Below are 13,349 nucleotides of genomic sequence, written 5' to 3'. Positions count from 1 at the left end.
CTGCCCTGTGAGGATGGGCTGGGAGGGCTCTGCTCTCTTCAGGAGAGCACAGGGTGAACAGAACATGGCAGAGATGCTCCTCTCACCTCGCATTTCCCATCAGCAATCAGGATTTTGCTGCAGGGAGACAAACATTCCATTTTTGGATGAATTCTTGTGAAAAAGTTTTTTGGGGGCAAATTCCTCAGAGAGAGCCGAGGGCTTGGGCCAGCACTTGAAACTCATAAATTCCAAAAGAGCAAATAAATTGTCATGGTGCTGTGCCAGCCTCGGGGAGATGAGGGTGCTGACAGGGAAAGGCCTCTCTTGGTGCTGGGCTGCAGCTCTTGGGGGTGATGTGTGGTGCAGCTGGAATCCTTTTGCCTTGGAAAATCCCTGCTTCAGCATGACTGCAACCAGTGGCTGGGGCTGCAGATCTCCATGTGCCATTTCCCTCCTGCCTGTGTGGAAAGGCAGAGAGCTCCTGGAGCAGGAGAGCTGGGAGGCTGTTCTGCCAGGCAGGGTGTCCCTGCCCCTCCTGCAGGAGCCCAGCATTGCTCCCTGTGCCCAGCACACAGGAAAATCCGTGGTTTTCCAGATTTCCAGAGCCATTTGTGGAAATAATCTCTATCATCACCTCTGCACAGAGTGCTGCTGCTTCTGCAGTGCTTCCTTGGAGAGGTGCAAGCCAAAAGACGAAGGAAAAAAGGAATCTGATCAGCAAAAACCTGTAATTTTTCCTGGCTCAGGCAGGCAAAAGCACACAGAGTTTTTTCTGCTCTTTTCTGGAGAGTCTGTTCTGTGTGTCAGGCAGGATCAGCTCCGTGCTGCCTTTTGTTCCTGGAGACAGGCAAGTGTTTGCCTGGGAGGCAGCCTTGGGGCTGTGCAGGGCATCTCTGGGCACTTTGTGGATCTGGCAGGCCATGGAAGGCTCTGGAAGCTCTGGGGTTCTCTGTGCCTCGCCAGCCATCTCATGTGTGCCTGTCCTTGTTCTCACTGGTCACAGGGTGTGGAACAGTGCAGCCTGGCTTCTCACAGAATCCTGGAGTGGTTTGGGTTGGAGGGGACCCTAAAGCCCACCCAGTGCCACCCCTGCCATGGCAGGGACACCTCCCTCTGTGCCAGGGTGCCCTGTGCAGCCTGGCCTGGGACATTCCAGGGATGCAGGGGCAGCCCCAGCTGCGTGATGGGGTAAGAAATGGGAGCAGTGCTGGCAGCTGTGTTTCCCTCTGGGGCTCTGCTGCCCCCCAGGAGCCTCAGCCTTGCTGTGGCTCTCAGACCCGGGGCTGGGCTGCTCTCCTGGGCCCTGCTCTGCCCCAGCTGCACGGGCTCCTCTCGCTCAGACGTTCTCCATCTCTGGATGCTTTTCCCATTACTGTTCTGGCAGGGCTCCCTGCACCAGAGGGGCTGGGGAAGTTCTGCCCTGCCTCCGCCTCCCTCCCTTTCTGAGAGATGGAGGCAGAGCCCACAAATGACATAATGAGAGCATGACATCAGCCTTGGCAGCGTGGCCGCCCGTGCTCTGCCCAGCTTCGTGTGTTCTGTGGAAGGAGGGAGCAAACAGCAGTGCCCAAAAGCAGCCTGGCCACAGCAGTGGGCAGCAATGACCCCTGGGCTGGCACTGAGGGGGCTCCTGGGCATCAGTGAGGGATGGAGGGGGTGGCACTGAGCCCTCCTGCCCCCTCCTGCTGCCCTCAGTCCTCTCCTTCCCTCCCTCCTCCATCGGCAGCAGCTGAGAAAGGAGCCAGTTCTTGGTGCCTTTTCCTCCAGAATTCCCCCAGGATTGCCAGGTCCATGGGCAGCAGGTCGGGCTGGCAGTGTGTGTGCTGGAGCCACCCTCTCTGTGGGTATGACAGCTCAGGGATGCACCCAGCATCACACAGGGAGTCCTGGCGGGGCTGGGATGGAGCTGAAGGCTCCCAAGGCTCAGGCTGACGCCCTCATTACTGAATATTCCCTTATTTCCCAGAGCTTCACCTTCCTCACTGAAGCACCTCCCTTTTCCAGAACGTTTGACTCTCTCCCTTAGCTGGGCTGGGAGGTGGAACGGGGCAGTGTGGGGAGCTCTCAGTGGCACAGCTTGAGCCCTGTGCTGTAGCTTGGTGACTTCTGGTGCCCCATGTCCCACAGAGTGACATTGTGTGGCTCCATTTTGCAGGACTGAGCAGCTGTGACTCGTGGCTGCCCTTTTCCAGGAGGCACAGCGTGTTCCCCAAGCCCCCCGAGCCTCAGGAAAGGACATTTTTCCTTCTCCTCGTGAGGAGGGCTGTGTGTGCAGGGAATGTCAATGGAGAGCCTTGTTTGCTGCTGGCTTCAGCTCTGCCTTGAACCTGCTCTGAATTTCCTCTGGCCTGGCAGTGGGCTGGGAAAACACAGTCGTGGCAGTTTGTGGTGCCGCCAGGCTGAGCTCAGTCCCAGAGCCTTGCCCCAGCTTTTATTGCTCAGTGTTTCCTGGTTTGTATTTTTCTCTGCAGCCCAGCTTGCTTCCCAGGCCCCTCTCCCATGCCAGGGAGGCACAGTGATGGAGGATTTTCCATGCAGGTTGCAGAGGGAGCAGTGGGAGAGGGCAGCTCCTGGCTGGAGGTGGCAGGCAGTGGCTCCACCACCATTCCTCACTCCTCCCAGCAGCTCTGCACCCAGCAGGTCAGGGAGGGTGAAAACTGAGGGGTTTTATAGCCCTGCCTCACGGGATCATGAGGAACCAACAGGGGAGCTGCCCTGGTTTGCAGGTAGCAGTGGGTGCCAGCCTGGCCTGGGTGGAGCTCAGCAGGGTCTGTGGCTGTGGGAGCCAAGGGCTGGGGATCCCTGAGCTGCAGTGGAGTGACAGATGCCAGGGTTTGGGTTAACTGCAGCCTCCAGGGGTTCAGCCTCTGGAGCTGAGCCCAGCTCTCCCCTGGGAGATCTCTGCAGGCTGGGCTCTGGCTCAGGGTGGTCCCAGGGGTGAGCTCAGCTCATCACCCCTGATGTCAGGGAATGCAGGATGTGCAGGATGCCAGCCTGACATCTCCTTTATCAGCAAGTAAAGGACAGCAGGGCACAGGAGCCCTCTCCAGCTGTGAGACACAGCAGTGCTGGCACCCCAAGGACAGGATGTGAGCATCTGACACCTTCCCCAGCTCCCCCTGCAGCACCTTGGAAGAGGCTCTTGGAAATGGCAGAGCCCTGTTTTTGTAGCAGCTGAATGGTTTGTTTTGGAGGTTTTGCTTGTCTGGGCGAGGAGCAGGAAGGCATCTGAGCTGAAACTCCCATTTCCTGTCCTTGGACTTGAGGTGCTGCCTGCAAACCAAATGGGTGACTTCCAGGTGTTTCAGAGCAGAAGGGAAATATTTGTGCTGCTCTCCCTTAGGGTGGCTGCTTGGAGGTCTGGTCCTGCTACTCCACACGGGTGCAGCAGGGACAGAGGGGTTCAGGGTACAGAAATGCTCAGGGGAGGTGGAGCTGGAGCATCCCTGAGCAGGGTCTGTCCTGGCTGCAGCACCTGGCTTCCAGTCCCAGGCTCCGTGTCATCTTCCAGTGGGAGCTGGCAGCAGATTTGGGGGTGGCTTTGCTGTCCCCTGTGCAGAGTGGGGCTCAGCCAGGGATGCTCTGTGCTCCTGCACTGCTGTCCCAGCTGCTCCAGTCGCTGGTGTGATCTGATATTTTTGTTAATATCCTTTTTCTACTGTATTTACTGAGCTGGTGTTTTCCACATTTCTTGGACTTCTGTATTGGAGTTGCTGGTGAACTCTTCTGAATCCACTCTCAGCTTGGCAAATAACTTCCAGACAGCAAAATCAGGGAAAATAAACCTTTTAAAGAGACATCCATCCCTGTCACTTATCCCCAGTTTCCTGGAATCGTGCATCATTTTCCTGCCAGTTTGGCAGAATTAGTTTCATTTGGATAAATGAAGTTTAAATGTCAGATCAAACCAAGAAATAATTGATTAAGGGGTAAAAATAACAGCTGAGGCAGCCAGGAGAAGTGAGAGGAGGTGTTTGTAGGAAAAAAGGTGAGAAAGGAGTATGGCAAAGCATGTCCAGCCCTGTCCTCTCCTGGGAGCTCAGCCAGAAATCCAGGAAGGGTGAGAACCATCCCGTGGGCTTGGGGGAGTCTTTGGATGCTAAAAGGAAGTTGAGGCCAAGGGAGATTTTTCTGACAACTAATGGTGAAATTTATTGGGAACAAGTGGAGACTGATGAGCGAAACTTGAATGTGGGGAGGAAGATGATGGGTGAGGAGAGAGCTGGGCTGGACAGGGACACTTTGGTTTGGATGAGCTGAAGGCTCTTGGTGCTGCTGGGAGCAACTGGAGACTTTTTTAAGCGGTGTTCCTTTTAGAATGACAATCTGTCCTGATTTCAAACGGAAAGTATTCTTTATTGCTGCTGCTTCTTCCATTTTAAGCTTTTCCAAAGAGAGACAAAAAGAAGTTTAAAACGTGGAGTTGACGTGTCAATTGTGTAATTACTGATCAGGGCTTTGGCACCAGAAACACACTTGGAAGTTCATCAGAAATTTTTCTCCGAGTTAATTACTACTTGAGTCTAAAGTGCTTCTTGATGACTTCTTTGAGCATGGATTAGACTTGAATATCTTTTGAGAGGGTGCATCACATTCAGTGCCACGTGTGGCACGGTGTAATTGCTCCAGGTGTGCTGCAGAGCAGGGGCACATCCTGGGGCTCCTGATCTCTTCTTGCAGGTTACATGAGCAGCAAATGCTTTATGGTTTTGGGAAAGGTGTTTTCTTTGGCTGGGAAAAATGCTCTGCCTTCAACACATCCCGTTTCCAGTCAGGATTCTGGCTGGGGTTTGGAGAGAGGTTTTTCTGAGGTCTGGTAATGGAGGTGTGACAAAACGGGGTTGAACGAAGGCTGAAAATGTTTTTTTTTTCCTTTCCCTAGGGATCTTTCCAATAACAGGATCAGTGGTTTAGATGTTGAGCTGTTCAGAAGCCTGACTTCTCTGGCAAAGCTGTAAGTACTTGCTGTTCCCCCCAGTCCTCCCAGTGCCCCCCAGCAGGGCTGAGCTGGGCCTGGCTGGTGTTGCACTGGTTTGCTTTGTTCTTGCTCCACCTCATCTCCCCAGCCCCTCTGCTCCTGTCCATGGGCTCCTTCCCTGAGGCCTTGAGCTGCTCACTCCAGGGATTTGGGAATTATTGGCATTGGGAGCTGGGCAGGGTTTCACCCTCTGTGCTGCTGGATGGAGAGGAGCTCAAGGCCAGAGAAGGAGAATTATCACAAGATGTCTGAGGGTACTGGAAGGACCTTAAAGTACATCTTCCACTACCCCAGGCTGCTCCAAGCCCCATCCAGCCTGGCCTGGGGCACTGCCAGGGATCCAGGGGCAGCCACAGCTGCTCTGGGCACCTCTGCCAGGGCCTGCCCACCCTCCCAGAGAGAAACTGCAGTGACAGGGAAGTTGCTTCTAACATGATGAACTTTTCTCTCTTTTGCAGAGATATAAGCCACAACCAGATTTCTACATTAGAAGATGGAATATTTGATAATTTATTTAATTTAAGTGAAATGTAAGTTCATCTTTGTTTCCCAGATCTTTATTTAGAGCTTTCCATGGAACATCCCTTCCTTTCCTGCTGGTGGGGGAGGCTGTGCTGACTTGGAGAGATATTGGGCAGGTGCCCACCCAAGCAGCTGCTTTTTTGGGGTGTCTCCAGTTCCTTCCTCAAGCTGTTGGGTCCTGTTGTCCGTCAGTCCTGACCTCTTCCTGGCCTCTGCCTCTGTCTCCTGGTATCTCCAACCTCTGCCACTGCCTTCTTGTCTTCCTGGCTTCTCTCCCACACCAGCTCTGCTGAGGTTCTTGTCTCTGACCTTGGTCACACTGTCCTGTTTGCATGGTCACACCTGGGGCCTGGAGCATCCAGTGATTCCTGCAGCATGGTAGGTCCTGACTAAGGTGTCCAAGCCACTTGAAGATGTTGTCCTGAAGTGATTCAAGTTTTCAGGAGTTGTTTTTTAATGGAAGTCTTTTGGTGTTATGTGAAGGGATGTGAGGGGGAGCCACACATGTCCAGGAGGGATCCCTGAAGTCACAAGTGGCAGTTCTGCCTCTGGATGAGCCAGGGGATTAACCCTGTGCAAGCCCTCCTGGCAAGAGAGAGCAGCTCAGCCCCACTCTGTCCCTGACAGGACACAAGGAGCATCCTCAGCTCTGCACTTTGGCTCCCCAGTGGCTCTGGAAGGACACAGAGGCCCAGGGCTGGCTCCTGGGGACCTGTCCCTGCTCAGCCTGGTGGCACAGTGGTGCTCTCAGCCCCAGGGTCAGGGCTGAGCCCAGCCCTGCTGGCATCAGCTCCACACAGAGCTCCAGCTCTGTCCTGCTCCCAGCTGAGTGCCAGAGGCTGTCATTTGATCAAACTCAGCTGCAATTGAAGTTTCCCTCTTTTCATTGAACTGCCACATGGAAAGATTATCATTGACTTTGCATTTCTTTTTTTGACAGATGAATTTTATTCTCTTGGCTATTTTTTAATGGGGCTGTAAATAGTCTCCCTGAGCAGGAGAGGCTGCCCTCATACCCTGGGGCTCTTGCATGGCAGATTATTTTAGATATATGATTGTCTTTGTCATTTGCTTCTAATTGCAACAATTATTTGTAGAGTTAAAAAAGTACTTGGAGTACTTGCCTAATTCTAGCCTCTAGAAAAATCATGTTAATTATTGCTTGATTCCCTATTCATTAACTCCTCTCCCAGTTATTCCAAAGCCTTTCAGTGGAGTGGCACAGATGGGAACAGGGAGGGCTCGGCACACTGCTGTAATTAAGGCTTAGCACATGTCACATTAATCCCTAACTTGTTCTGATCTCCCTCTGACAGAAACTTAAGTTGGAATCCATTTGTTTGTGACTGCAAACTGTCCTGGCTGCCCCGCTGGGTGGAAGAGAGGAAAGTGAGAGTCCTTGAGGCATCAGACACCAGATGTGCCCACCCCCCCGAGGTGGCCAACCTGTCCCTCTTCGATGTCCTGGTCCTCAATGCCACCTGTGGTAAGGAGAGGCTGTGGTGGAGCTGGCTGAGTGGGAGTGCTGGGCTCGGGGCAGCTGGGGCCTCTTCAGACCTTCAGACCAGTTCTAATCTAATTAATCAGGTGTTGGTCACAGGCTCTGTGCCCTGGCCCAAGGACCAAGGCAGTCACAGCAGGGCTGAGATTAGCCCTGAGCACAGAGCAGACACCACAGGACTCTGTGATGTGACCTGCAGCCCCAGGCTGTCATTCTCCCAGGGTGTGAACAGGCTGACCTCCAGCACTGAAACCTCATGGGAGGTGGTGGCACCTGAGGACGTGCAGGGCTCCACTTTGGGAGAGGATGAACACTGCCCTGATCTACAGCCACCTGCTCCAGGGGCATTCTGCTGACTGCTTGGCCAGGAGAAATGTCAGGCAGTGATTCCCTGGAAAAGGGAGAGCCCTAAGGAAACTGATCCTGCCTGGATGCTTGGTTATTCTGAAATAAGAGTGAGGGAGGGAGAGAAAGGGCAGGCAGCAGGCTTCTCCTTTGGTCTGGGCTGTGTGACAGGAGGATGCAGGGATGAGGACCCAGAGCTGTGTGACAGGAGGATGCAGGGATGAGGACCAGAGCTGTGTGACAGGAGGATGCAGGGATGAGGACACAGAGCTGTGTGACAGGAGGATGCAGGGATGGGGACCCAGAGCTGTGTGACAGGAGGATGCAGGGATGAGGACACAGAGCTGTGTGACAGGAGGATGCAGGGATGGGGACCCAGAGCTGTGTGACAGGAGGATGCAGGGATGAGGACCAGAGCTGTGTGACAGGAGGATGCAGGGATGAGGACCCAGAGCTGTGTGACAGGAGGATGCAGGGATGAGGACCCAGAGCTGTGTGACAGGAGGATGCAGGGATGAGGACCAGAGCTGTGTGACAGGAGGATGCAGGGATGAGGACACAGAGCTGTGTGACAGGAGGATGCAGGGATGAGGACACAGGGCTGTGTGACAGGAGGATGCAGGGATGAGGACCCAGAGCTGTGTGACAGGAGGATGCAGGGATGAGGACCAGAGCTGTGTCACAGGGGATGCAGGGATGAGGACACAGGGCTGTGTGACAGGAGGATGCAGGGATGAGGACCAGAGCTGTGTGACAGGAGGATGCAGGGATGAGGACCCAGAGCTGTGTCACAGGAGGATGCAGGGATGAGGACCCAGAGCTGTGTGACAGGAGGATGCAGGGATGAGGACCCAGAGCTGTGTGACAGGAGGATGCAGGGATGAGGACCCAGAGCTGTGTGACAGGAGGATGCAGGGATGAGGACACAGGGCTGTGTCACAGGAGGATGCAGGGATGAGGACCCAGAGCTGTGTCACAGGGGGATGCAGGGATGAGGCTGAAGGACCCAGCTGAGGCTGGTGGGAGCCAGCTGAGCTGCCTGGTGAGGCACAGTGTTTCCCAGGACCAAAATCCAGGTGGTGGTTGTTCCTCTTCCCCCAGCAAAGCTACCCCAGCTTGCAGCATCTTGCAGGAATTATCAAAGGGAAAAACACTTGGCGCTGTTACTGCTCTTGATAATTAGTTGTTCCCTCTTGAACTACTTTAAGCCAGTGTGGAAACAATAATGTGAGGCTGCCTTCTGGGTAATTCAGTGTAATGGGAGTAGGCTGGGACAGCCTGCCAGCTCCTGACAGCTCTCAGTGACCGGCAGGGGATGAGGAATGACCAGGCTGCTGGTGGAAAACAGAGCAGTTCCCGTGCCGTGCTCCTCTCCGGGGACTGCTCTTAGGAGAAGTGGCTCAGCATTTGCAGGAAGGCCGTGGAGGAAGCTGGACAGCTGGATGGGTTTGATCTGGGAAGATCACTCGAGGCTGGAGCTGTTGAGATGTTTGGGGGAGATGTTGTAGCAACCAGCAGCAGCGGCGGCGGCGCAAACGTGGCCTGGCCACGTGGGCAGAGGTGGAGGGAGAGGCCTTGCCTGGGTGTTTGTGGCAGGGAAATATCCCACCCCTGCAGGCCAGGGAGGGGGGATGGCACTCAAGGGAATGAGCTGTTCCTCTGGGCCTGGCTCTGTGTCCAGGTGTGTCCCTGCTGCCTGTCCCAGCACGTGTTGTTCCCATGCATCCTTCCCGTGGGCATCCCTGCACCTGGGCCTGGCATTGCCCTGCTCTCCAGCTCCACATTTTCCTGCAGGGAGGGAAACTCTTGGCTCTTCCCATGGAGATAGGTGCCCCAGGGAGTGGGCCTGGTGGAGGGTCCATCAGTGTCTCCCCAGTGTCCCCCTGCCCGAGGGTGTTTGGTTTTGGATTTGCTGCTGGAGGTCCCAGGCAGCACATGGTGAAACATTCTGCACTGACCGAGCCAGGGTACCACCAAAGGACCTCCTTTTGTCTTGGTCTCACTTGGTAACAAGTCCTGTGGGCTCCTCTGAGTGTCAGACTCAGTGGCTCCATGTCCCATGGGAGTGTCAGGCTCTCCAAAGCCCTGTTTTATTTACTGAGTGCTGCTGCTCCATAAATCTGTGTGACTGGCTTGTTATTTCTGTCATCACTAATTAGCATAAAGAGTTTGGAAACTGTTGCTGGGGGATTAAAGACTTCCCAGGCAAGTCTGAAAAAGGAAACGCTCAGAGTAGGAGCTGAGCAGGAGAATTCCATTCCCAGGAGTGTGGGGTGGTTCTCTTGGAGGGTCTCACCAACCCATGGCGTCCCAGAGTCTGTTTTGCAAGAGGATCTTCTGTTCTGTCCTGCAGGAGCTCAGTACATCACGTGTCTGACAGGAAACTACACCGAAGAAGCTGAGCTTGTCATCCTCTTCACATCTGTCCACCCTGGGAACCTCTCTGAGGAGACCTGCAGTGCCCTCTGTTACTCCCAAGACCAGGAGTATGGGGCTTTCAGCCCCCAGGGGCAGTGTTTGTGTGGAACTGCCCACGGAACAAACTCTTCCTCCGGCTGTTTGCCGTTTTGCACTGAGCATTTGTCTGGGCAGGGCTGTGCTGGCCCCTCGCTCGTCCCCTCGCCCTTCCAGGCACAGCTGCCTGTGTCTTTCACAGGACTGCAGCCCCGCTACAGCCTGCACCAGCCCGTGCTCTTCAATGTCAGTATTCCCATCGCTGCCAGCACTTTACTGTGGGACTTTGGGGACCAGAGCGAGGTTCTCAACAGCACTGCACACACGGCTGTGCACAGCTACGCCTTACCCGGCCGCTACAACGTCACGGCCACCCTCCTGCTGGGCTCCAGGCTCCTGCAGGAGCAGGCAGAAATCGAGGTGGTGGCTTCACCCCAGCAGCTGGAGCTGCTGTGTCCTTCCCTGGTGGTGGCCAACGAGAGCCTGGACATCCGGATCCGCAACAGAGGAGGCACGGGGCTGGCAGTGCTCTACGGGATCACTGCGGAGCCTGGCGAGCTGGCCAGGGGTGAGCAGGGCTCTGGGCTGGGTGGCACTGCCCCCTGGGTCCCCTGTGCCTCCCCTCCCAGCCAGGGGTGGCTCCTCTGGGCACTGCTGGCTCCCTGGCTGAGCGCTGTTTTGCGCTTTAACAGCCATGGGATTTGTTGGCTCCAGGGCTGGCACATTCCTGCAGCCTCTCTGCCCAGATTGGGTCGGGGCGTGTGGCCCACAGAGAGGACATCACCCTCGTGTTCTTTCTGCAGCAGTTCACCCCATGTGCCCCCCTGAGGGCTTGGTTTTCCCGGGAAACAACCACTGCTACCAGCTGGTGGTGGAGAAGGCGGAGTGGCTGGAGGCGCAGCGGCACTGCCAGGAGCTGGGCAATGGGGACCTGGCTTTTGTCAGCAGCCCCGACATCCAGAGCTTCCTGGTTGCTCATGTCATCAGGTGAGCGAGCAGGGCGAGGGCTGGCATCACCTGGGCACGGGTTTTGGCTTCCTGAGGGCAGAGGATCTGAGTGTGAGGAGTTGGTGGGGTGAGGCTGCTGAGCAGAGAGGGGGAACGAGCAGAGCTCGAGCCCTTCTGGACTTGGCTTCTTTCCTTAAGGGCTGGGGAGGGGAGGAGAGGAATGGGGCAGAATTACTGCTGGGAATTGAGAGATTGGTGGCCCTTGTGTGCCCTGTGTTTGTGCCTGTGGATGTCTCTGAAATGTGGAAAGGGATCCTGTGCCCTTAGACACGGCTGCAGCCCAAAGCCCAGACCCTTTCCCTCCTGTCTCTCACCCTGGGAAGCAGCAGTGCTCCTCTCCAGCAGCATCTGTTCCACCTCAGCACTGGGCTTTATAAACAGAGAGTGCTGCAAGTGTCAGCCTTTGATTAAATCCGCCCCTCTGAGTGCCCTTTCTCCAGCCAGCCATTCCGGGGGAGGGAGGACAACCAGGAGAGCTCTCAGGGCCTGACAGCCCTTGTCAGCACTCCCAGCTGCAGCTGTGGGAGATGGGCTCCTCACAGACACATCCAGAAAGCACATGGAAGGGAGCAGCTGCCTGTGACGTGGGCTTGGAGCGCTCTGGCTCCAGGGCTGGCAGCTCCTTCTTCCCAGCCTGTACCCCTGCCCTGCTCCCTCACACGGGGCTGCATCCTCAGATTGCAAACGTGTGCTCCCTGCTCTGGGGAAGGGAGGCTGTCCCTCTCACGGGTGAGGAGCTGCTCATGGCTGCTGGGGTGAGGCAGGGAGGTGGGATGTGGCAGTGAGCTGCTCATGGCTGCTGGGATGAGGCAGGGAGGTGGCCATGGCTGCTGGGATGTGGCAGTGAGCTGCTCATGGCTGCTGGGATGAGGCAGGGAGGTGGCCATGGCTGCTGGGATGAGGCAGTGAGCTGCTCATGGCTGCTGGGATGTGGCAGTGAGCTGGGATGTGGCAGTGAGCTGGGATGTGACAGTGAGCTGCTCATGGCTGCTGGGGTGAGGCAGGGAGGTGGCCATGGCTGCTGGGATGAGGCAGGGAGGTGGCCATGGCTGCTGGGATGAGGCAGTGAGCTGCTCATGGCTGCTGGGATGTGGCAGTGAGCTGCTCATGGCTGCTGGGGTGAGGCAGGAATCGCGTGTGGAGCTGCCGGGCTGCTGAAACCACCAGGCTGTTCCCCAGCTGCTGCCCCACAGCCTCTGCTCCCCAGCCCCCTCCAGCCCATGTGTTTATTTTATTAATCCATGCAGATAAACACGAAGGAGGCAGCTCCAGGATGTGATTCCCTGCTGATAAAAGGCGAACGGGCCGAGCTGCAGGGATTTGGAACATGCAGCTTCCATGGTTTCTTATGGGAAGATGGCAGAAGCGGGAAGCTGTTGCCCATTAGGGCACTGGGCAGGTCTCCTCTGGAGTGGGATGGCCTCCCCAGGAGCAGCATGTGCTGAGCTGGTCCCTCCCTGCCTGCAGAACAGAGGATGGGACCATCCAGGGGACCCCACTCTCCCCAGGCTTGTTCTGCTCCTCCTGCCCCAGCAGGGCAGCTCAGTCCTTCCCCACAGGCAGAGGAGAGCTCAAATCTTGCTTTAAAAAAAGCTTGTTCAGAGTCCTCCTGTTTCCCCTGCAATGGAATGGGCTGGGCAGTGGGGCAGGGTGGGAGCCAGCCAGCAGCTTGTCTTTTAGTTATTCCTTTCTTTCTTACTTTTTGATTTTTTTTTTTTTCTAATGACTTGCAGTTAGATCATAGCTGGAATTAGAAGAGGAAAATCTCCACTGAGTTTCCCTGATGGCAGCAGGCAGGCAGTTTCCTGCCCTGCTCTCCCTAATTCCCTGCCAGTGGTTCAGGAGCAGAACACAGCCCTTATTTATTTTTTAATCTCATTTGCAGTGAAAACTACTGATTCATGGAACAAGTTATTTTTGTCATCATTTTTCAGCATGACCTCATGAATCATTTCATCTGGCGTGAGCCTGGGGGTGGAGAGGCACCAGTTAGCACCAGTTATCTCCCCAGTCTGCCTTGCAGAGCTGTGGTACCACCCTGGGAGCATTCTGGGGCAGGCAAGGGCAGGGCTGGATTGATTTCCACCTGCAGGAGGGAGTGTGGAGGAGCTGAGAGCTTGGAAGGGTGCAGGATGTTAGTATGGAGAAGTTAATAGGAGTTAATAGGGAACAAATGCCTCCCTTTCTGCTGGGGGAGATTAGAAATGGCTCTCCAGGGTCTTTGTGGCCACGAGAGACCTCTCAGCACTTTCCACCAGGATCTTTGCTGGGATTGAGGCAGTTTCCAAATGGGGCAGGGACATTTCATCTCCTGAAGGAGCCTGGCAGTGTGCTCTGTGTGTGGGGTTCAGCTGCCTGCAGTGCTCCAGCCTCTGCTGCCTTTCCATGGTGCCTGAGGAGCTCATCATCCCCAGGAGCTGCACCCAGGAGAGCTCCCAGACCTGGCACTGCTGAGCTTTAACCCTGCACTGGTGCCAGTCCCACCTGCAGTGCAGAACGGGCTGCTGGCAAATCCCCAGGTGTGCACAGGAAAAGCAAAAGTTTTCTGAGGGATTCAGC

The 13,349-nt window shown here is 55.6% G+C and overlaps 1 protein-coding gene across 2 annotated transcripts in view; it reads left to right on the top strand.

Annotated features, from left to right (window-relative positions):
* PKD1 (polycystin 1, transient receptor potential channel interacting) overlaps positions 1 to 13,349 on the top strand; it is a 79,806-nt gene that overhangs the window by 26,187 nt on the left and 40,270 nt on the right. Inside the window, exons 2-6 of one of the 2 annotated variants that reach the window (XM_059862095.1) lie at positions 4,865 to 4,936; positions 5,419 to 5,490; positions 6,799 to 6,968; positions 9,682 to 10,350; positions 10,589 to 10,769. In XM_059862095.1, coding sequence (XP_059718078.1) covers positions 4,865 to 4,936; positions 5,419 to 5,490; positions 6,799 to 6,968; positions 9,682 to 10,350; positions 10,589 to 10,769 — 1,164 coding nt within the window. Of the gene's footprint in view, positions 1 to 4,864; positions 4,937 to 5,418; positions 5,491 to 6,798; positions 6,969 to 9,681; positions 10,351 to 10,585; positions 10,770 to 13,349 lie in introns of both variants that reach the window. The other variant, XM_059862094.1, reaches the window with a different exon arrangement.

This window comes from Haemorhous mexicanus, chromosome 17 (genome assembly GCF_027477595.1).
Source record: "Haemorhous mexicanus isolate bHaeMex1 chromosome 17, bHaeMex1.pri, whole genome shotgun sequence".
Classification (NCBI taxonomy): domain Eukaryota; kingdom Metazoa; phylum Chordata; class Aves; order Passeriformes; family Fringillidae; genus Haemorhous; species Haemorhous mexicanus.
This window is presented reverse-complemented; position numbering and strand designations above follow the sequence as displayed.